Genomic DNA, 23,291 nt, shown 5'->3' with positions numbered 1-23,291 from the left:
TCAGATATTACCTTTCATATAGTGTGTAATATATCTATTTGTGAATGTAAAAGGTCTGCAAAGTTTTAAAGATCAAAGTGTTATTGTCTCCTGAAAGAAAGAAGTGATTGTGAACTTCCTGAAACGAGTCGTCAGTAATTCCAGTCTCACTTCCTGCTGAACCTGCGTATGTTTGTAACACATTTGCATAATGCCCGCCTGTGGTCTTGATTGGCTGTCGGTGAACAGCGTCTGCTTTGCCCCGCCCTCACACACTGTAGTTTATCTGAGACTGGGAGAGTTTGGTTTGTGTTGATCATGTTGAGAAGCCGCTGTTGTCTGGTAAAACCGACGCCAATGTTACCATTTGTATCACTGTGTATCAAGTGCTGAGGAAGAGCTGAAATTCACATATGGTAACGGGTGTTTAATTTCCGACACGTGCTGTAAGTGTTCGACCAATCACAACAGACAGGACCATCTGACCAATCAGAGCAGAGGAAGCTCTCAAAAAGGAGGGGGTTTAGGAATACCATTTAGAAACAGCAAGAAGAAGGTAATGCTGCTATGTATATTAGGAGAAAATGTAAGTGTAAACCTATTGTAGGAGACCTACAGAACCAAATTAGGAGCCTTTAAAATAGCATAATAGGGGCACTGAAAGCAGAGCTGTAATATTCGGGAATTTCTTCGCTGTATTCTCGCTTTTTGCTCGCAGGTTTCTCTATAGAGCTCCCCCTACAGCTTCGGAATAGATATTTGACAAAACTGTCGTAAAAACTCGTTGTCGACTCTCAGATACCAGAGGCTAGTAGACCAACGGCATGACAGCAGACGGGACATTCTTTACAACGTCTTCTTCATTCGGGTTCGAACAGCGTGAGGGAGCGCAATAATGACCGAATTTTAGCAGATCTTTTTTTGCCGTAAAGCAATCCGTTACATCGCGAGACCTGATATCACGTGACACTTCCTGACGCTGCGGTTGGCGGCCCGCCGGCCCAAAGTTGCAAGGGTGTTTTTCCACTCACAGGCACCAGGGGGAAGTGAGACGACCACCATTCAACCCGAAAAAAGTCATATAACCATTCCAATGACTCCGAAGCTGTTCAGTTAAGGTAAATTAAGCTAAAAAAACATGCATAATTCGCCTTTAATATCATTACATATTAGAATAGAATTAGAAAATCCTTTCAATTAGACATCTACAAATGAGATTTCAGAAGTTTGATCATTCATGTCTGTAGCACAAATGATGACAGGTTATGCACACATGACTAATAGTTATTGTGAAGGATTTGAAGTATGAGCAATAGTCTCAGTGCACACAGCTATTTAAGCAGAAGAGCTGATGCCACTCACAACTACAATCTCAAAATAATTCATTGGCTTCTGAAAGCCAAAGTGTGCATCACCAGATGGTTTCATGGGTAAAATTAGGACTAAGATTAAGAATAACCATGAGCCAACAACCAGCGACAAGCAACACGAGCACAATGCTCAGAGAAGAGCCGCTTCAAATATTCAAATCAGACGCTCGGAAATTGCAGCCCATTAGCCTGTCATGAGTTATTCTGGTAGAAGGAAAATTAATGATCCCTGCTGGAACTTCCTCGAACACAACCGGGCAGATAGTCACGATTAAAAGGTGTGCATGTCATAAACAAAACTATCCTCCGGTTTACAGACAAAGCTTAAGCCTAGTCCAAGACTAAAATGCATGTTTGAGCTGGTTTAACCGAAAGTCTTCAAATATGTCAGTGCCATTGTTTTGTCTCAAGACAGTAATATTCTTTCCTGAAATGTCCTAATTGAACTAAGGCCTAATGAAACCAGGCCTATATGTTATTATCAGTGCTTTTTGGTAGCAGTTTACTAGTCTAAATGCATTATAAATGTATATTTCTAGTTCTTTCTTGCAATGAACACAAAAGGAGATTTAGCATACACTGATCGTGAATGGGGAAAAACATTCCTTTCGTGTTCCAAGCAACAAAGTCAAACAGTTTTGATGTACTTGTGTTTTAAGTCTCACCTGCAGCTCAAAGTTGGCTTGATCGAGGAACTTCTTGTTGAGAACGGCGGCGTACTGATTGATGGCTCTCAGGAAGACTCTGAAATGAGAGAGAATCATGTCAGCCACTGTCCATGGTCATGTTATATCGGTTCATTATCATATTTTAAATGAGCATTTGTTCTTAACAACAGCCTGTAGAAAATGAAGCATTAAAACAGCTAGTTAAACTCAGAATAATGTCATTCCTGATGCGATCCCTCGCACACCGAGACGCAGAACTAAAACACCATTCAGCTTGAGGCGAGGAAGCACATAAACTTCAGATGATAAACTTAATCACAGGTCTTTAACTCCGCCACACTGAGACGACATTAGGAGGATATTAGAGAGACTTAAAGACGCTTTATTCACTTAGTTCAATAAAGGCCGTCACTAATGAACTATGAGAGAGAACAAGAAATCTTTATCTACTTCTCTAGCCGTGTCACTGCTGAAGACCAAAAAGAAAAGGAGAAAATGCAAATAGGTAAAAGAACAGAACAGGCAGACTCAAATCACTGCAAAATCACACTTTGCAATCAAATCAAGATGAATAGACTCAAAGCAGCGGCCGTCAGAGAGAACATTTCAGGCCTGTAATGTGACGAGTTTGGAGTAGTTCGGTAAACCCTCACTGCTCTGTACATTTTGCAATTTAGTGCAATTTAATTACTAATGCCTAGCAGAATGTAGCAGTCTCAAGATGCATTCAATGAATAGTATAAATGCATACACATCTTTTAAATAACATGCCAGACCAGGAACATGCATCAAGAAATTAAACCATTGAATAAAAAAGAAAATATAAAAAAATATATAAATTCAACATATACAGCAATTTTCAAAAACAAACACATTTTATTAACATTAAAGACAATTAACATTAGATGATGGCAGCTGAAAAGGAAGATGTTTATATATATATATATACTGTATGCGTGTGTGTGTGTGTGTGTGTGTGTGTGTGTGTGTGTGTGTAAATATATATATATATATATATATATATGCATTTATTAATGTCCAACATTATCAAAGGTCACGTGACCGCAGTTGAGAAATATCAGCCAATGCTTCAATATCAAGTGTCAAAAGTCTCCAGCTGAAGTAGATCTGACAAGTTTCTTATTATTAATTTCCCAACATGAAGGACCGAGCAGCGATGTTAATGTCTGACCCCTCGTGTGTGAGTGTCTGTCAGATGTTTGACATCTCATTAGAACGACTGGATATCAGCGACTGAATTGTAAGTCATCTTAAAAGGCTCTGGCTGTGTAAACGCATCAGAACCCTTATTAATCATCCTCTAATCTTGAGCGGGGCGGCGCAATACGAGCCGAATGAATTTCTGATTGACTAAGATAAACAGTGTGAGCTCGACGCCGTTGAGCAGGCGCTAGCGTCACGCCACAGATCTGCAGGACGTCTGCTCTGAGCTCTGACTCCTTCATTGTAACGGAGAGATGGAGCGTCTCTCATCAGCGCCAACAGATACAATCTGTTTATAATGAGCTGCTGAAAAATAGCTGCTTAATGTGACTGGAGACATTAATAATGCAAGTGAGCTTTACTAAATCAACAGATGGACAGACAGACTGAAACTTTAGTCACAGTGGATGGCATATTTAATCTGACACGCATGAAAATGAGACTGTGGAGAAAAGCAGCATCACGAGATAGAAATGCAGCACTCGCTCATAACCTAACAGCGTTTCATTGATTGAACTATTCTGTTCTACAGTCAAAAACACATTTTATGTCAGAATGATAGATTGCTCAGTGCAGCGCCTGCTATTATAACACAAATCACCGGTTAATGTTATCTTCTGGAAGTTTTCCTAAGGTGAACGGTGCATTTTTTTAAATATCATTTCCATCCATTTCAGTTTAATATGCAGGAACAACTATAAGTAAGCCAACCATATAAGTAAATAAGTAGTGTAATAGTGTAGTACTGAGTGGCACCACGACATGTCAATCAGAAACAGAAACAGTCTCTTCTGCTCACCAAAGCTGCATTTATTTGATCAAAAATAATATTTTTAAATCGTATTACTATATAAAACAACGGTTTTCTATCTGAATATTTTGCAAAACAATTTATTCCTGTGATCAAAGCTTTTAATTTTCAGCATCATTACTCCAGCCTTCAGTCACATGATCCTTCAGAAATCACTCTAATATGATGATTTGCTGTTCAAGAAACATTTCTGATCATTATTAAAGTTGAAAACAGTTGTGCTGCTTCATATTTTTGTGGAAACCATGCTAAATTTGATTATGAAAATGAAATCTTTTGATTAATTTAATGTATACTTGCTGATAAAAAAAAAATCCACGTTGTGCAGTTTCTATTCCACCTAATTGAAAATGCACGTCTGTTCACTAGGACATACACTTTGAAGCGAGCAAACACAACCGAGCCGGAGACGTCCTGTAAAGGAGACGGGCAGAGAGGAGATTGGAGCTGGAAGCTGCAGGATCAGGACAGACTGCTACAGATGAACAGTAGATGTGTTTTCTAGTCTACTGAACACTACAGATTTACTGCATCTATGACCTTACAGAACATCAGGCCATGCCATTCTAAATCACATCTGGGGGGAGAAACGGCCATACGGTTCAGTAAAATATGACAATTTCAGTTTTGCTTGAACTATTGCTTTAACTCATGGGACTCATTAAAAATATTTAACACAGTTCATGCTTTTGCATTGTTTGCCATTTCAACCATTTCATAGACACCTCCATCAAAGATGTCTGCAAATGACAGTAAATCATGAAGAAACCTCAATCACAAATTTGAGGCTATTTTTAAATAAAAATCATGTGGGACTTTACACAGAAGTTTAAAGACGGGTTTAAATGTGACTCAAGTCAGAATTTAGTGGCAAATTTTGAGTTTCATTCATTCCTTTTGACTACGCTCTCAGAAAAAAAATGTACAAAAGCTGTCACTGGCGCAGTTCCTTTTCAAAAGGTACACTTTTATACCTAAACGCTGCATATTAGCACCTAAAAGGAAATTGTACCTTTTAAAAAGGTGCCGCCCCAATGACAGCTTTTGTACCCTGTTTACTGAGTGTGTATATAAATATACCAAATCAACAATGCAAGGAAAACACCACCAGCACATTGTGTTTATCACAGCCATCTATGAGACAAGCCTTCTCCAGTTTTTCCCTCTATACGAGCATCAGAAGAGCAAACGGCTGTGTAAGACCGTTAAAGACGATTCCTCTAATGCCGCAGCTGCTCAATATAAGGCCGTGAGGTCAAACGAATCCCACTTTTAATGATTCCTACATCCCGCGCGCGCTCTACCCTTTAATACCACTGACGTGGGTAATCGATGCATGGAGACGCAGTCTTGTGAGCCAAATGCAAACAGCAGTCGTGCTCTGATCTCCGGAAATCTACCTGGGACGCAAACAGAGCAAAGATGAGACATTATATTCACCAAGAGCCCGACATCTCCTCACAATTAAAGCCAATCTCTCTGTACGCCCGGCCACGGCAGCGCAAACGCGCTTTAACACACGCCGCTCATTGCTGCTAATGCAGATTCAGTAACAGATGCATGTGTGTTTGTGTTGTAGTCAGATGCAGTCGTTCGTTCTAATGACTGGACTGATGATCCATGAAACTGATAGTAGTTTTGGAAGAGGATTGAAAAAAAACCATCCATTTAATAGATCTTCCCAGCAGTGGCGGAAAACTGAGGAAAATCCGCTGTGTGTGTGTGTGTGTGTGTGTGTGTGTGTGTGTGTGTGTGTGTGTGAATGGAAATTAATACAATTTATATGATTAAATATATTGTAATTCCAAAACATATTATATTGAAACATTATCTATATTGTTATAATACTTTGCTTTTAATTGTCTGTCTTCTCTTGTTTTGTATAGAGAAGAAGATGATTCTGCGTGGCCCCTGTGGGCCTCCGTATGTGAAATCTCAGTTCTCTTCTAGGATACGGCCCTCATCTTGTGAATTAATCAGCACTGCATATTTCTGCACATGATTTCTCACAGCTTCAGTCCAAATGGAAAGTCTGTGCACACGCGGCCGCTGAAACGTCGCCCATTCGTTTAACTCTAATTGAAGAAATCTCGAACTCGGTGGGATCTGATTAACCATTAAAGCATGTCTACATTTCCTTCCCAGCAGAGTCCCGAACAATCAAAACTTAGCTTCACAAGTTAATACATAGCAGGAAATTAAAATAAATAAGCAATGTGCACTCGAGTAATATTTAGTGTAAATGGTTGCATTTGGCTGTCATAGATAGTACACAACAGAATAAATAATAAATAAATCCTGAAGTCAAAGTATTCTCCAAAACTGCTGCTTTGCGCAGTACAGATTCATATATTATTAATTCAATTCCATTCAAATGTAATTGTGCAGCACTTTTCACCTGAGCTTTTTCTGTCCTCCTTTCTTTTTTCTTACACTCACTCAGTGCAACAGTTCTGCTTGGTTTAGAATACATATTTGAATTGGCAAAATGGAGCGAAAACATCAATATTGACAATGTTGCGTCTAACTTTTTGTTTATTGAACAGATGTATAAAATCAGTCACATTTTCAATCTTGCTAATATTCGGAAAAACAGCACTCTTGCTCAGGCCATATGGATAAACCATATGTTATTATAAAATATAAAAAAACAAGAACTCATACAGGAGTATCTTGTAATTTTCGAATCTGACTGGAGGACAGTATGTACTGTATATTATAGAATATAAATGGATTCATAATGTTAAAATCACATTATAAGGATTGAAATGATAAGAAACAAGTGCATTTGTCATCGCAAAGATGTTTCTAGAAACGAACCACGTGTTCCAGAAGTGGTCAAATGAACAGAGAATAAATTCTCATTTAAAGATGTTATGTTACTAATTTCTAAAATATTTTCAGTCCCTTTACACTGCACTGTTTACACTACGTCAACAGCCTATGAGAATGACATGGAAGAAAAGAGATCGTTGAATAAAGTCGTTATTTTAGGGGTTTTTTGCACAGAAAAAGTATTCTCGTCGCTTCATAAATATTACAGATTTCATCAAAAATGTGATTAAGGCAGTGTCTCGCCTTAATAATGATTTAATTGTAATTTTTGGGTGAACTAACCCTGTAAGGCTGCATTCACTACACAGGGCGCAGCAGAAAGGCAACGCCACTCAAAAAGAACCTCTTTCAAGTGTTGAAATTTATTTTTTTGAGGTGTACAGTATTTTGAAGCTTTATTATCGTGATACTACCGTGGTACCGGTATACTGTGCAACCCTACTTCCCTGTGCTGCTCTGAGCCATGAGGAGGAACAGAAACCATGTCAGGCTGAAGAACACATCGCCTTCCAGGAAGTCTGAGAGCTCCTCTGCTAATTTAGCAGACAATGGCTAACCTTGGGTCGGCTCCGTCTACTAATGTCTTCTCCAAATGGACCTGAACTACAGTGTGTATCATTAAACATGGCTAGACGGATTTAGACTGATGAGAGAACAAGGAGACGGAGAAGACGATGATTCTAGCGTGCAGTCGGGAAGATGAGGTAGTCCTGTCTGAACAGGAAATGAATATTAATAATTAAGAATCAAGTGGTGGGAGGCTTTTAGCGAGAAGCATGATTGCCACTTACAGAGATTTGGCCTGCGCTGATGTTGCATTTTCAGGCGACACAAAGGACAGGAAGTCACCGTGTTCGTCCCAGAGAGACTGTACATCACTGTTTTACATTTCTGCTCTGTTTTACATCACATTTACAATGTCCCTGAGTCATGCGTTCTGTCAGAAGGCCCAACTGAGGAACCTTCCAGCGATGCTATTAATCTGGAAACTGATTACTCATGTTAGCAGTGCTTGAATATCCGCAGGGAAAACATTCCAGACAAAACATGACGGCGGCCAAAATGGAACAGACTCAAATATGTGGCCTAAACTAGATTTGTGCATATTCTAAAAGGAAGCGTGAGTGGAGCTTTCCCATGCAAAAATCATCACCACAATGATAAGAGTGGTTGCTATGCAGTTGCTATGGTGTTGTGAGTGATTTCAGGGATTGCACATTTAAAAAAAAAAAATAGTTTTTACTGATTTATATAATATGTATATATTGTATATATATATATATAAGTGTGTGTGTGTGTATAAATAAATACACACGTCTAAAACAACTACAAAACACATCATAAAAACAAAACATCAAAATAAAAACAAAAACAAAATATAAAATTTATCAAATAAAATTGTAAACAAAATTAAAATAAAATTAAATAAAAAGTGAATGCAAGTTACATTCAGAAGTTTAATAATTTGGTCTAGGGGGTTTGTTCCATTGATTAACTTTAAGTATGAGCAGTAATACTGATGTTTAGTTCCAGTTAAACAGAAGGAAATACTAAATGCAGACAACAGAGAGTGCTTCAGTTGAACATCAGCGCTTCACCTGCTGCTCCTCATCCCTCCAGGAGAGCAAATTCTCCGTTTCCTAAATTCCCGGTTTTCACTTTCCGCATCTCAGGCAATTTTCTGCTGCAGTGAGCACGCCTGCACGATGATCCACTGAAGACCTGCCGAAGCTGAAGTGTGTCCTCAGAGACACACGAGCGCAGGTTAACTCACGCTCATCACTGTCTACGGTCCCGCGTGACCAACAACTGCTGACTGCTCTGGAGAGGATCCGGAATATTACAGAGAATAAACAGACACAACAGTGATTACCAAAAACCCTGGAGACGGCCACAGTAATGACTAAGACAATGCATCATGGGAAGTAGAATAATCAATGATGCCTGAAAGACTAATACAGATCAAACGAACAAACCAGACCCTAAACTGTGATTGGTTGAGTGACATTCAAATATATTACACATGAATTTCCCATGTTTTCTACATGTGATCACATGGATTTCACATGGGAACGGTTACAAAACTAGTTTTTTGCATGTGTTTTTCTGTCATGGTCACACTTGCTATATTAATGCTTCAAGTTGCTATGTACATTTGGACCAATAAATTTCAGATGGATGGAAATAAATAGATGAATCAAACAAAAGATAAATATATTTTCAATGTATTCTTCTGTAATTTTGTGACTTCTATGGGAATTTCCACTATTCGCTCCTTTCTTCCTTTGATTTGCATTTGCAGTGTCATTCTGCACTTTTCTTCTAGTGAAGATTCTTCTAAAGGCACACTTCCTCCTCTTCTATGTGCTTGCTGAAATCTGGCTAGATTATTGGCCCAGATAGCCTTCTGTAAGGTAGTATCACTTATCTTGTGCTACATTATATATTGCTACAGAAATAAACATAAAAAAATATCAAGTAGAGTTGTTTGCTTATACGGCTCCCTCTCTCACTCTCTCTCTGTTCCTCTCTCCTATATATATATATGTGTGTGTGTATACCACGATTTGGATTGTTCTAAAAACAGTTCTAGAAAATTCCAGAAAGTTCTCAACAGTCCTAGAAAGTTCCAGAAAGTTAAAAAAAAGTTCTAGAATGTTTTATGAAGTGCTACTTATAAGCAGTAAAAATAGTCAAAAAAGTTATAACCGTTCAGATGGGGAAAATACTGATTATATTTGAAGAGTTTTCATTCCACTTGTCGTTGAAAAAGTAGCCAAATGCATAAAGACAAAACTTTCGATACTACACTACGGCACTAAAATATTAATTATTAATAATCATGAGTGAAGCTGATGAGGTTTCGTTCCTTCTCTGCTGTTTTCTAGCCAGCTCTCCGAAGCTTTAAACACACTCAGTAAATGTCTTGTAATTGGTGTTAAATGAGCTTCTGCTGGTGGCGGGTGGAGTGTGTGTGGACGGGACAGCTGGGTCAGAACCACACACACGATAAACTCATTTCAGTAAACCCATTACAGACTCGAGAGAAGCCGACGTTCCTCACACATTCACACTAATCCTCAACACCTTGTGTACCACATAGGGTGCTATTTTTCTTTCATTCTCAGTCCTGAATTGAAAACGACACAAAAGACGTTCAGATTTGAGCAATGGAAAAATATAAATAATACATGCTGCCTGTACTCTGAATCCCAAAGAGCAGAAACAGAATGTTCTGAACTTTTGCTAAATTTAAGCTTTTGGAAAACCTCATCACGCCACAATGTTCTAAGTCAATCACGACAAATTTGTCACAAAATGAATAAGACTGTTCTTTCTGATTAACGACCACATTTATGCATTTCTCTGCCTTGATTTAGCCCTTAGCATGACGCTACACGTATCTAGAAATCTGCGCTCCTGCTGGATGATCTGCATGCTCATCTAGCTTTAATGCTAATGAGAGTTTATCACACAATCACGCTGCTAATTGAGTTCAGAAAGCAGCCGCGATAGCGATCAGCAGACATTAGCATGCTAGCATGAATAGACTCCGGCTCATTTTTGTGCTCAAACACAAAGCAAGGTCAAACTGGTCACTGCCAGACCGACTCGAACTGAAATTATCACTGCGATTTTGCATTTATGATCTGATAAATAATGACTTTTTCAAATGAAGCATAAAGGAAAGATCTTCCCCCAGAAATTTTTCACCGGACTGCAAGAATCCACTACAAAAGTCTCATACTACTGTTCAAGCATCATGTTAGCAATCCAGTTAGTACTTCATAAATAAAGATAGGCCAGGATGGATGGACGTTTTTTTATTGTTAATGTGTTAGTCTCACAGACAGCCTTAACTTCAACAAGAGATATTCTTCACACACAGTATAGTTGCAGTCTGATAGGTTTTCCGTCTCCTTTTGATTGACAGGATATAATCTGCCCTGATCATCGGCTGCTTTTAAATGGCCGATAGTGAAAATAATGGCGTTTATCGGCATCCCTAAACACTACAGTACCATTGTGACTTATAAAAAGCATAATAGTGCAATGTATTACAAACTCCAAATTATATTTTACACATTATTTCACAGTATAAATTGGGTCTTTAGACTTTATGATAAATAGCGGCCTTTTAAATTTTAAGATGGGTGTCCTTTGCATCTAAAAGATTGAAAACCCAATAGGCCTATACATCATTTTAGCGTTTCTAAACCGAACTCTGGCTATTATCTCAGTGCATTATCACATTACAGCTAGATCACATATGATGCTTCATTAAATCTGAATGCAAAAGACTAACTGTACAGTATAAGAGACTATCTTTATGAAAGCAACAGATTTTTCAATTTACAGAACATTTGAAGTATGAGCGATGCATTGAAAGCAAAACATTTGTGAAGTGTTTAATTCAGTGAATAAATGGAGATTAAGTACTTGTTGCTAAATGTTGATATCCAATTCATGAAGATTCTACCATAACAAGGACATTTGCATTATCATCATGTTAAGCTCGATTTTCTGTAAAAAAATAAATAAAAGGCGAGTATACAATGAAGAATTGTTCTATTTCTTTAAGCTAAAAGATAAAGGAAACCCAACTCTGAATCTAAAGCTAAATAAAAGAAATAAGAATGCAGAGAACACTGAAAAAATTTAAATGACGTCTAACGAAGCAGTCTGAGAAATAATTCAACACGAATCCACACTACTTTCTCTGAAGCATTAAATAAAGAACAAACATGAAATAATCAACATTCCACACTCATCCGATATCAGTGTCAGCTCTTCATATCAAATGTGCTGCTATAATTAAACTGACCGCTGAGAATCACACACACACACACACACACACACACACCTCAGAGTACTTCCATCTTTCTTTAACGGCGACTTCTTCCTTTAATCTTTAGTGACTCAGCTGAAAATGCTCTCTAAATGCATTCTCGACGTCTGGCTTCAAGGCCCGAGACCCGACGTGCACCCTCTCGCTCTGAAATACCACATAAAATAAAGTACTAAATGACAGCAAAGACGACAGTGCATAAGGCTGTCAGAGCTCAGATGGAAATAACTTGACCTTTACCTGAAAGACAGAGTCGTGATTTGCATTGCGGAGGTCAGAAATCCCAGATAGAGGTCAAAGACTCACACAAATGGTACAATCTTGAACTTTTGATGGATATATCTAAAAGCAGGCTAGTAAATATGGCAGAACAGAAGGGCAGAACATATCTACAGTAATAGCGAGTATACTAAACAACACCAAACACTGCAAAACACACTTGCAGGAAAGCAAACACAACATTTATCCAGTATTGCATTCAGCATCACTCCTACTATTGCGCATGATTGAGCTTAGTGATTTAAACAAACTCATTACACTGTGTCTATATGCGACAAAAGCAAACCGACAAACATTGTGGTTGCAAACACTAACATAATAAATATGGTTTAAAACTCCAGCAGAGCTTGGATCCCAGATATTACTGTATGTATTTGACGTGCAGATTAACTTCAGGTAGTTCTTCCGCTGGCGCTCGACCTCTCTGACTGAGACGTTACACAGAGTCTCCTGAGGAGAAGCTTTGGATTATGGGTAATTGGGCTCAGAGGAATGAGCGCATCACACATCCCGACTTCCTCAAGACATAAAGCCACCATGTAATTATCCTCAAAATTGAACAGCTCATAATTAAATCTGGCGCAACTTTTAATTTACCCAGGAGTTACTGCTAATGCTACGTACACTTTGGGGTCCAGCAAAGCAAACCCAACACAGAACACTGTTCAAACACTGTTCATAATGAGCCTCATCGCAGCATGTAAAACACTCATGGTTGATTTCACTACAGTCTGGCTTTAGGATGTTGCTAAGCGAACACAACCATATTATTATAAGCATAAAAACACAAAACACACTACTGTTCAAAAGTTTGGGGTCAGAAAGACTTTTTCAAAACTAACCTGACTAAACTTTATCTAGCAGGATTGACAAAATGAATTTAAGTTCGTAAAACAAGATTACAACAAATAATTTCAAACAAATTAGATTTTGTTGAAAAAAATGTAATTCAATTTCGTGGAAAAGTTTTCCTTAATTTAATCAAGTTCGTTCAACAGCTTATTTGTTTGAGTGAAGGACACATTAAATGAATCAAAAGTGACAGTAAAGACATTTATAAGGTGACAGAAGATTTCCAATTCAGATAGATGCTGTTCTTTTGAACTTTCTATTCAACAAAAAAGCCAGAAAAAATTAATGCGTCACATTTCCACTCAAAAATATGACACATCATCACTGTTTTCAACATTCATAATAATAAGAAATGTTTCTTGAGCAGCATATTATACTGATTTCTGAAGGATCGGGACACTGAAGACTGGAGTAATGATGCAGAAAATCAAGCTTTGATCACAGAAATAAATTATATTTTTAAATACACTCAATTAGAACACAGTTATTTTAAATTGTATTATTTCACAATATCACTGTTCTTACTGTATTTTTGTTCAAATGCAGCCTTGATGAGCAAAATAGACTTTCAAAAACATTTTTTTTTAAATCATACAGACCTCAAACTATTGAACGATTGAATGAAAGTCAATTTGTAGGCAGCTAACTAGATTATATAACAAAGCTAGAATGTGCAAAATTAATCTAGACACTTATTAAAGAAGAGACATGAGAGAAGAAGCTGATTAATAAATGCTAATGATTACTGTTGCGTATGAGCTTCAGGATAACATGAAGCATTATTTTCAATTGCTTGCAGGTGGTTAAAAAATGTAAGAAAACAAAAGAAGAAATGCTATTTGAAAATTACCGGATACAGTTTGAGGTGTTGAACAAAGCTTTAAAATTAATTTTATATCGTTATTTAAAAGAAACAAAAGATCGGTTAGGAAAATGAGAAAAGTACTCAAGCACGTAATTGTGTGATTGAAGAGAAGGGCAGGAACTGCAGCGGTTGGGAACCGTTTTCCCAGAACCAAAAAAAAAAAAAAGAGAGAATAAGAGCAAATAAAATAATACAATTAAAACAGATCATCTGCTTTTTAAATTCAGAAGTGCATAATAGGATTATAGGCGGACTAATATCAACATGCTCAATAATATTCCTTGCATAATTATCACTGTAATTGAGGGCAAAGAATAAATGCGATAGACACATCTCAGCAGAAAGTGGCACAATTCTTTGGTGAATTTGTACCAACACATATTCTGAGAATGAACCCTGTATGAATATGGCTCATTAAAGAAAAGTAACAAAATTCAAGCAGCATTTCCTAGATTTTTCACAGTATATCACTACTAAAGGTAGAACAACAATCAATATAAGTGTTCGGCCTCAGATGCTGCATTGCAGAGAGAGACTGCTGTATTATTCTACTGTGTGTGGAGCTGATTGTCCAGTTGTTGGTTTACAATCACTGGCATATGACAGTCCACACACACAGATCCACGACAAAACCCACTGAGCTGCCTTGAAGTCTACCGACAACACCAATGCTAACATCATACAAATAGCAACTGATTTCAATAGAGTTTGATGCTAGCATGTTGCATAGTGAGCTTCTAAATAGACTGAGTGTTCAATGCAACAGTCAAAGATGTCTAGCCATCACATGTGCACAGACAAAAACCAGCACACACCTCCTCTAAACAGCTGGATTGTTCCAGTTGTACGACCGATTGAGGGGATGTGCGCTGGTTTTGCATACATGTGACAACCGATAATAACGTTATTGATCAACTGGCAAGTTTTATATACTCACCAAATACAATTCTGATTCTCATTTATCGCTTTGGAAGAGTTCATTTCAGAATAATAATGCTCAAAGCCAGGGAGATGATGGTGTTTTAGGGAGGGCTGTCTGGGAGATTAACAATCACACAGAGGAGGAACATTGAGATTACTGCTGATAACCATCAGAGGCTCGGAAACAAAACACCACTTGCAGAGATTAGAGGGGCTTTTGGATACTTCAGATGTTTGAGACTCGCTGAAGCCAAATAAGGCAGACTGGAAAGAATATGAGCGGCCTGAAGGGTTAATTTGATCCACAGCTGGAGATGTCAAAGGTGCGGGTGGTTTGGAGGTGTTTGGCCCGGCTGATGGAGAACCACTTCACACTGCCAAAGCTCTTTGGCTCATAATAAGATTGGCATCTAAGCCATTACACTTCAGAGCCTTTCAATCTCTACAAGCGAATAACTTCAGCACACAAACACACAGAAGATAAACCGCAAAACAAAACACAAGCATGACGAACTTTAAGTCCCGAAACGCTACGTGTCCATGAATGCAGGCGCTTCCAGCTACGCAGGCTCGATTTCATGCATCGCTGCATTTAGAAATGCGTCTGCGTGGCATGTTTGTGCACACTGTCTGATTCCGATGTCATTTTTTGATATGAAAACATGGCTCTCGAACCTCAAAACAGTCAGAGAAGTTCAACTCGTGTAAAAAAAAAAGAACAAAAGAAACAAACAAAGAGTGTAAAAGATCCCTCGTGTGTTTGTGATTCAGGGTTGGTCGATCTGAATGGGACTAATAAAAAACAAACAAAACAAATATATTTAAAATGTAATGAATAAATACATAATACAATGAATGGGAAAAAAAGAGAAAAAAAAGAAAAGAAAAAAGGTAATATATATATATATATATATATATATAATATAATAATGACAGCAGCAATGATCAATCTGAATGTCTAAAATAAATAAAATAAAAAATAAACTATAATATATATATATATATGGTCCAGACCGAAAGCTGAAAACAATAAATCCCAAGACATTAACACAAGGATTTCTTATACAAGACACATGTATTGTACACATACATTATATTAACCCCCTGTATTTTCCAGTGGGGACATTTAAAGGAACACGTCATTCATAACCCATCAAACCACATGATTCACTCATCCAAGCCTGAATCATGAGCAGACCGGCACATCTTGAGGGTTCTTTTGCACTCTTTGTTTCTTGAGTTTTTTTTGTAAAGTTCATTCTGAATCACAAGAGGCCTACAACAACAGCAAGCGGCTAGCGAACACAACAAATGTCATCATGTGCAAATTGAGTCTCGCTGGCTGAATGGAGAGCAGCTCTCAGACTGAGAATGGTAGATTCGGAGAAAGGTCACTCTCGTGAAACAGCGCAGAGAGACTGCGGAAACACGAGAAGTATCAGAAAGACATGATGTCCTCCGGCAGCACGTGGAGGAAGCAGATGAAATGCTGACATCACAAAAGGAGATCTCTGGAGATCAAAATCACAAACTTTATGAGACGTTGTGAGGGGTAGAGACGTGCTCTTAATAATGCATTGCTAACTTCTGAACCAAAACCATCCCATAAAAATTGCAGTTTACAACGAAAGCACCTCAAGCTCTCCAGGGAACTATAGATTTAATCTAGGAAGTTTCTTGAAACACAAAACTATCCTGAACTACAACATTTCTTTCTCTCACCGAGAGTGAAAATATACAAGTGCAAACTAACAAAACAATCTCAACCACTTCAGCGCCCTTTATTATGCAAAGCTCTGCAGCTTTTTCATAAAATGTATTCCAAATGCATTTTAATAAATATATACTAAATTATATATAACACACACACACACACACACACACAGCGAGAGAGAGAGAAATCAATATTTTTACAGCAAGGATGCATTAAATGAATGCATCAAATATGACATTAAATTGGCTGCTGAAAATTTTGCTTGGCTGTCACAGGAATAAATTGCATTATCATATATACAATTTGTTATTTTAAAATATAATAATAATATTTCTGCTTTTACTCTACTTTTGATAAATGTGTTGGTGAACATTATAAACTTTTTTTAAAACCTCAAAACCTTACCAACCTCAAACTTTTGAATGGTAGTCTGTGCATATATATAATGTCTGGACACATTTCTATGAATATCATGTGATTTTTGTTGGTGTGACTGTGGCATTACCTGATTTGCATAAGTACTATAATTAACCGGGTGCTAAAACAACACTATCAGCAGGTGCTATTCATTCCCAATGAGAGACATGTTGAGAGAGAGGACAGGTTTTTTAGATAAAAAGTTTAAAAATGGCAGGATCACATTTTCAGACTAATTTGGGATACTTTTCTGAAAGCTGATGGGAATACAGATCAAAGATGGCAGCTCAAACATCAACTTATTTTAAAACTAATTCAAAGTCTGCAAAGTTAATCCTGAGAAGTGAGAGAGCTTGTGATCTGTGAAGACCTTTTTACATTTTTTGCAAGCCAGAAAAACATGACAACGCATAGAAGTACTGGTATATTATGCACTGTGAATATATATTATGAACACTTAAAAAACACATCCATATTTGCACAGTAAATTTGAAATTCACAGCCTAACATAATAATTATGCGCCTGTTTGATTGTATCGTTTCACACGGTGTTGCTATGTAAAAAGGGGAAACTTCTCAAACACATACAGTTTTTTTTAACATAAATTTAGCTGGATAAACACAAACATCAGATGATATCTAATCTAGGACTGTCCATTAACTGAGCGCAGGTGTCTTCATTCAACATCACCTGCATTCTGCCAAGAAAGTGCCTGAAGGTGTTAATCACATCCAGGTTTAGGTGTTAAACAATATTCCAGGTGTGTTAGACTGATTCCCAGCAGCTCGCGGTTCAGGCGTGTTCATAAAGAGCAAATATTTATCCCTCGGACCCCTCATAGAGACTGTGAACATCTAAGTGCTGTATTCACAGGATTTATTTATTATTTCTGCACATCATATTGTTAACATCCAAACACTCAGAATAAATCCAGTCATTTCTACTCAACTTGAAAACGCGGCCTTATGGAGAAGTATTGCTCAGGGTATGACATGAACAATACTATTCAAACAGTACTAAAATATTAGTTAACTGGAACATTTAATTGAATGATTCATGTTGCTGTGTAACATCGCTGGTAAGGAAAGAGAGAGAGATGCAGTAAGGCACATTAAACAAGCTCTTATCCGCCTCCATCAATGACGCCCACTGAGTGCGGTACAGAGAGAGAGACTGTACATTGTTTCTCCACTGTCTCGTGCACCTGTTGACTCCACTTTCCAGCGCACAGGATGTGATGCGTGCACCTGCGGGGGGTTCTCCATCAGCGCTCCGACACACAGGTGGCTTCTGCCAGACTCTATGAATTCCAATATCAAAGCCTGACCCCCGACCTCTCCGCCAATCAAACCAGGACACGGCAGCAACACAATCTCAACAGTATTCCTCCACAGCGGGGAGAAGCACTGGAATATATTAGACGCACAAATAAATCAAAACATCAGAGCCGCATATTTCATCCTGCCACATGTCTACAACCCCAGCACAGATAGACAGGAAAATTACTGAGAACTTCAGAGAGTATCTGTGCGATCTTACACTGAATCTTTTTTCGATCCCGTTTCCTTGAACATCAGAGCTTCTCATCACATACAATCATCTGAAGAGCACCGGCCTACTTTATTTACAACAGAAGATAACCAAGAGAAACGAGAGTGGTGCTTACACGTGCACAAGCCTCCGCCATGAGGATAGAACGACGCTATAAAGTTAACAGTGTTCTGGGCGGCTGCGTGTGCAATGTGGTCGCTAGGGTGTTATGTGTGGTCGCTAGGGTGTTATGTGAAGAAGCCACCCTCAAGTCTCTGTGGCCCTGTTTACACCTGGGGTTTTGGTCGATCGGGTCACAAGTGGACGACGCTAAATACAGGTGTAAACGGGGTGCGAAACGTCTTGAGCTTGTCCGCTTTCGACCATTTTCAGGAAGTCGAAAATACATTTGACCAGATTGCTTTTATAGTGTAAACGCTCATGTGGCCCGAATGCATTCGAACGACGCAAAATACTGTCTTCTCTCCGCATACTGACCTCATGCGGAAACATTACGAGAAGAGAGCTAGACAGACAGGATTTAAACTTTGACGGCTGCAGATGAAAAACTTAACAAGGACAATGTTCTCTCACCATTCCTGATTTCTAACACACACTCAGTGATCGGCACGGCCTTGTGCAGGAGAAACGAAAGCTGCTGCTCTTCACGTGTTTTTCTGTCATCTCAATTCAATTGCGCAAGCTTATTTTGTCCCTCAGATTGAAAGATCTGGAAAAAAAAACATTAATTTACCCGCCCATAGACCCTCCCCTCGAAGAAATCAGGACAGAAGTAGTTGAAAGTGGACAAAAGAGACGGATTAAAACACCAGGTGTGAATGTTCATCTACTTGTGATCCTATCAACCAAATCTTAACACCAGGTGTCAACAGGGCCAGTGATATTCTAGTCTCTAGATATGGCTTGGGGTCCCTCCAACAATGCAAGGATTTTTTCACCTGTGTCTTCATCCACAGTGCAAAAAAAATGGTCTAATCGTTTAGTAATGTAACAGCACACCTGTCCTCACTGTTTTGAAGCATCGTGCTAAGCTTGAAAGTGTAAGCTAAGCACCAAAAATAGTTGGTATAAGAATAAGTATGATCAATATTAAGAACTCATGCTTGCCTCAGCAAAAAACACCAATTATACTGACAAACAAGAAGATTCAGGGATGCTCGGAAGACTCTCCAAGTCTGCGACAGGAAACTCAGGTGTGACTTCCTGCTGGCTGTGAAAACACACTAAACCTTCATCTTCAGTCACGCTGGACGCGGTTTGGCAGAGGAGTTGAGAAGAGAGGCATGAATAAAACAATACACAACAAGAGAGATAAAGAGACACACACACACACACCAAGATTCATAATTCATATCTTTCATTTCAGCAGCCGCCACACTTCTGACAGAGCGAGAACAGAGTGAATACACACAGGTGCACACAGAAACACTACATGCCTGACACACACACACACACACACACTAACTGATGGGAAAAAATATTCACAAACACATTCTTGGCCATTTCTGACTGCTGTTTCTAAGCAACAGCAGCGTGTGTTGAAGGGAGAGAGAGAGTTAATGTAAGCGATGCTCCCTCTAAGCTGCACGCGTACACGACTGCACATTTCTGATGTTCCTCCAGCGCAAAATTGAAAGAAGAAAATTTGCACAGAAGATTGACTCCAAACTATGTGGGGGGGCAACAAGATTTACTGAATCGGAGCTAAATGAATGAACTGCATTCCAACTAGTTCATTTAAGACAACATGAAACCTCGCTGGAAACCAGAAAGTCCTAAAACAGGGCAGACTAAAAGTTTCCAAATGCACAAACAACCCACAGTCTTATCTCAAACAAACACGCCGTCTTTAGAAAGACAACACATTTTTATATCCAACCAATCTTATCAATATCTATCATCCTGACACAGTTAGCTGAACTATTTGCAATACACACACACACACACACACACACGAGTAACAGTATAAAGTGACGGTAGAGATCACACAGTCTGGACTCTGCTCTGGCGATTGAAGGATCTGACCAACAGAAACAGGTTTTGCCGATGAGGATATTATATATTAAATATTATAGGGAAGATTTGTTAGCAAACAGCATGAAGCACGTCTACTCACTTATTTTGCATCATGTTCATTATGACCCAGTCAGCAGGATAGACGTTCTTTCCAATGAGATCCTTAAACATGATAAACGTCTCCATGAGGAAATCCTAAAGGAGAGTTGCAGTGTTTTCGATGAACAGGATATGACAAAAACATACAGAAGGAAAATATATGATGTATTTAAATAATTAAATCATATTTATACATAAATATGATTTATATATACATATTTTATAATGCTTAAATTATCATAATATATTCATTATAAAACACACACACATATATATATATATATATATATATATATATATATATATATATATATATATATATATATATTATCAGATATATATATTGCAAAAATCGAACATTTCATTGAAGTAAAATATTTGAAATTGAAAGAAAAATCACGTTATGAAATAAATGTTTTTCTCCAAAACACTTTAGCCACAAATATTGGCACCCTTTTATTAAATACTTTTTGTAATCTCCTTTTGCCAAGATAACAGCTCTGAGTCTTCTCCTATAATGCCTGATGAGTTTGGAGAACAACTGACCAGAGATCATAGATCATTCCTCCATACAGAATCTCTCCAGATCCTTCATTCCTCCATACAGAATCTCTCCAGATCCTTCATTCCTCCATACAGAATCTCTCCAGATCCTTCATTCCTCCATACAGAATCTCTACAGATCCTCCATTCCTCCACACATAATCTCTCCAGATCCTCCATTCCTCCACACATAATCTCTCCAGATCCTCCATTCCTCCACACATAATCTCTCCAGATCCTCCATTCCTCCACACATAATCTCTCCAGATCCTCCATTCCTCCACACATAATCTCTCCAGATCCTTCATTCCTCCATACAGAATCTCTCCAGATCCTTCATTCCTCCATACAGAATCTCTCCAGATCCTTCATTCCTCCATACAGAATCTCTCCAGATCCTTCATTCCTCCATACAGAATCTCTCCAGATCCTTCATTTCTCCATACAGAATCTCTCCAGATCCTTCATTCCTCCATACAGAATCTCTCCAGATCCTTCATTCCTCCACACAGAATCTCTCCAGATCCTTCATTCCTCCACACAGAATCTCTCCAGATCCTTCATTCCTCCATACAGAATCTCTACAGATCCTCCATTCCTCCACACATAATCTCTCCAGATCCTCCATTCCTCCACACAGAATCTCTCCAGATCCTTCATTCCTCCATACAGAATCTCTCCAGATCCTTCATTCCTCCATACAGAATCTCTCCAGATCCTTCATTCCTCCATACAGAATCTCTCCAGATCCTTCATTCCTCCATACAGAATCTCTCCAGATCCTTCATTCCTCCATACAGAATCTCTCCAGATCCTTCATTCCTCCACACAGAATCTCTCCAGATCATTCAGATTCCCAGATCCATGTTGGCGCTTCTTCTCTTCAGTTCACTCCACTCATCAGGTCAGGGGACTGGGACGGTCATGGCAGAAGCTTCATTTTGTGACACATTTTTATGTTGATTTTGAGTTTGTTTTGGATCGTTGTCCTGATGGAAGATCCAACCACGGCCCAATATAAGAATTATAGCAGCAGCCGTCAGGTTTTGATTTTTTATCTGTTGATTTTTGATAGAATCCACGATGCCATGTATCTGAACAAGAAGTCCAGGACCTCCAGCAGAAAAAATATGCCCACAACATTAAAGATCCAACGGTATATTAAATTGTACACATGGGGCACTTTTTATCCTGTGTGCACCAAACCCATCTAGCGTGTTTGCTGCCAAAAATCTCTTTTTTTAGTTTGATCTGACCACAGAACCTGTGCCGTGTGAAGATCCAGTCGTGTCTGAAAACTGAATATGCTGGAGTTTGTTTTTGGACGAGCGAGGATGATTTTTCTTGAAACCCTCCCAAACAACATGTGGTGATGTAAGGGTTGTTTGATTTTTTTTTTTTTTTTTGGTAGGCTTTTGACCCCAAGACTAATATCTGCAATTCTCCTTCTGTGATCCTTGAAGAGTCTTTGGCCACTCAAACTTTCATCCTCATCATCCATTAAGGCAATATAGACACACGTTCTCTTCCCGGCAGATTCCTAACATCTTTAGTTGATTGCAACTTCTTAATTATTGCCCTGATGGTCAAAAAATCTATTTTCTTACAGCCACTTTCTATTTTGTGATGCTCAACAATCTTCTGACGCACATCAGAACTATATTCTTTGGTTTTACTCATTGTGATGGATGATTTAGCGAATTTGGCCTTTGTGTTTCCTCATATTTAAACTCCTGTGAAACAAGAAGTCATGGCTGGACAATTTCATGTTCCTAGTCACCCTGCTGTGCTAAACAAAGGTAAATATTATTGGAAATATACTTCAGAAAAATTCTAGGGGTGCCAATAATTGTGGCCAACGTGTTTTGGAGAAAACCATTTATTTCATAATGTGATTTCTCTTAACTTTAATTATTTGACTTCAATGAAAGGTTAGATTTTTGCAAAAAAATGTAAACGAAAGGTCAAAAAGATAAACAATGCAGGTTTATTTTTTACAGCCATTTTTGATCATATTTACCAGGGGTGCCATTAATTCTGACCACAACTGTATGTATGTATATAGTTTTTGTTGGCATAGAACTCACCACCACGTCTGTGCGCATCTTCCCAAAGGTGCTGATGAGGTGTGTGTAGTGATAGTCGTCCATCTGCCGCAGAGTGGCGGTCATACAGGCTACGAAACTGCCCTGCAAGGAGACAGACAGACAGCTGATCAGTGACAGTACAGCACCTGTCAGTCAAACACTGACAGTTCATGGCTGTCAGGACCAAAGACCTGCTATTAAAGTGCCATA

General features: G+C 38.5%; 1 protein-coding gene across 4 annotated transcripts in view; it reads right to left on the bottom strand.

Moving 5' to 3' along the window:
- dock1 (dedicator of cytokinesis 1) overlaps positions 1–23,291 on the bottom strand; it is a 203,708-nt gene that overhangs the window by 44,794 nt on the left and 135,623 nt on the right. For all 4 annotated transcript variants that reach the window (XM_079595675.1, XM_079595674.1, XM_079595673.1 and 1 more), the window contains exons 28-30: positions 23,082–23,183; positions 20,453–20,547; positions 2,015–2,093 (exon numbers count right to left, since the gene is read on the bottom strand). In XM_079595675.1, the coding sequence (XP_079451801.1) occupies positions 2,015–2,093; positions 20,453–20,547; positions 23,082–23,183 (276 nt within the window). The remainder of the gene's footprint in view (positions 1–2,014; positions 2,094–20,452; positions 20,548–23,081; positions 23,184–23,291) is intronic.

This window comes from Phoxinus phoxinus (assembly GCF_949152265.1).
Source record: "Phoxinus phoxinus genome assembly, chromosome: 21".
NCBI lineage: Eukaryota > Metazoa > Chordata > Actinopteri > Cypriniformes > Leuciscidae > Phoxinus > Phoxinus phoxinus.
This window is presented reverse-complemented; position numbering and strand designations above follow the sequence as displayed.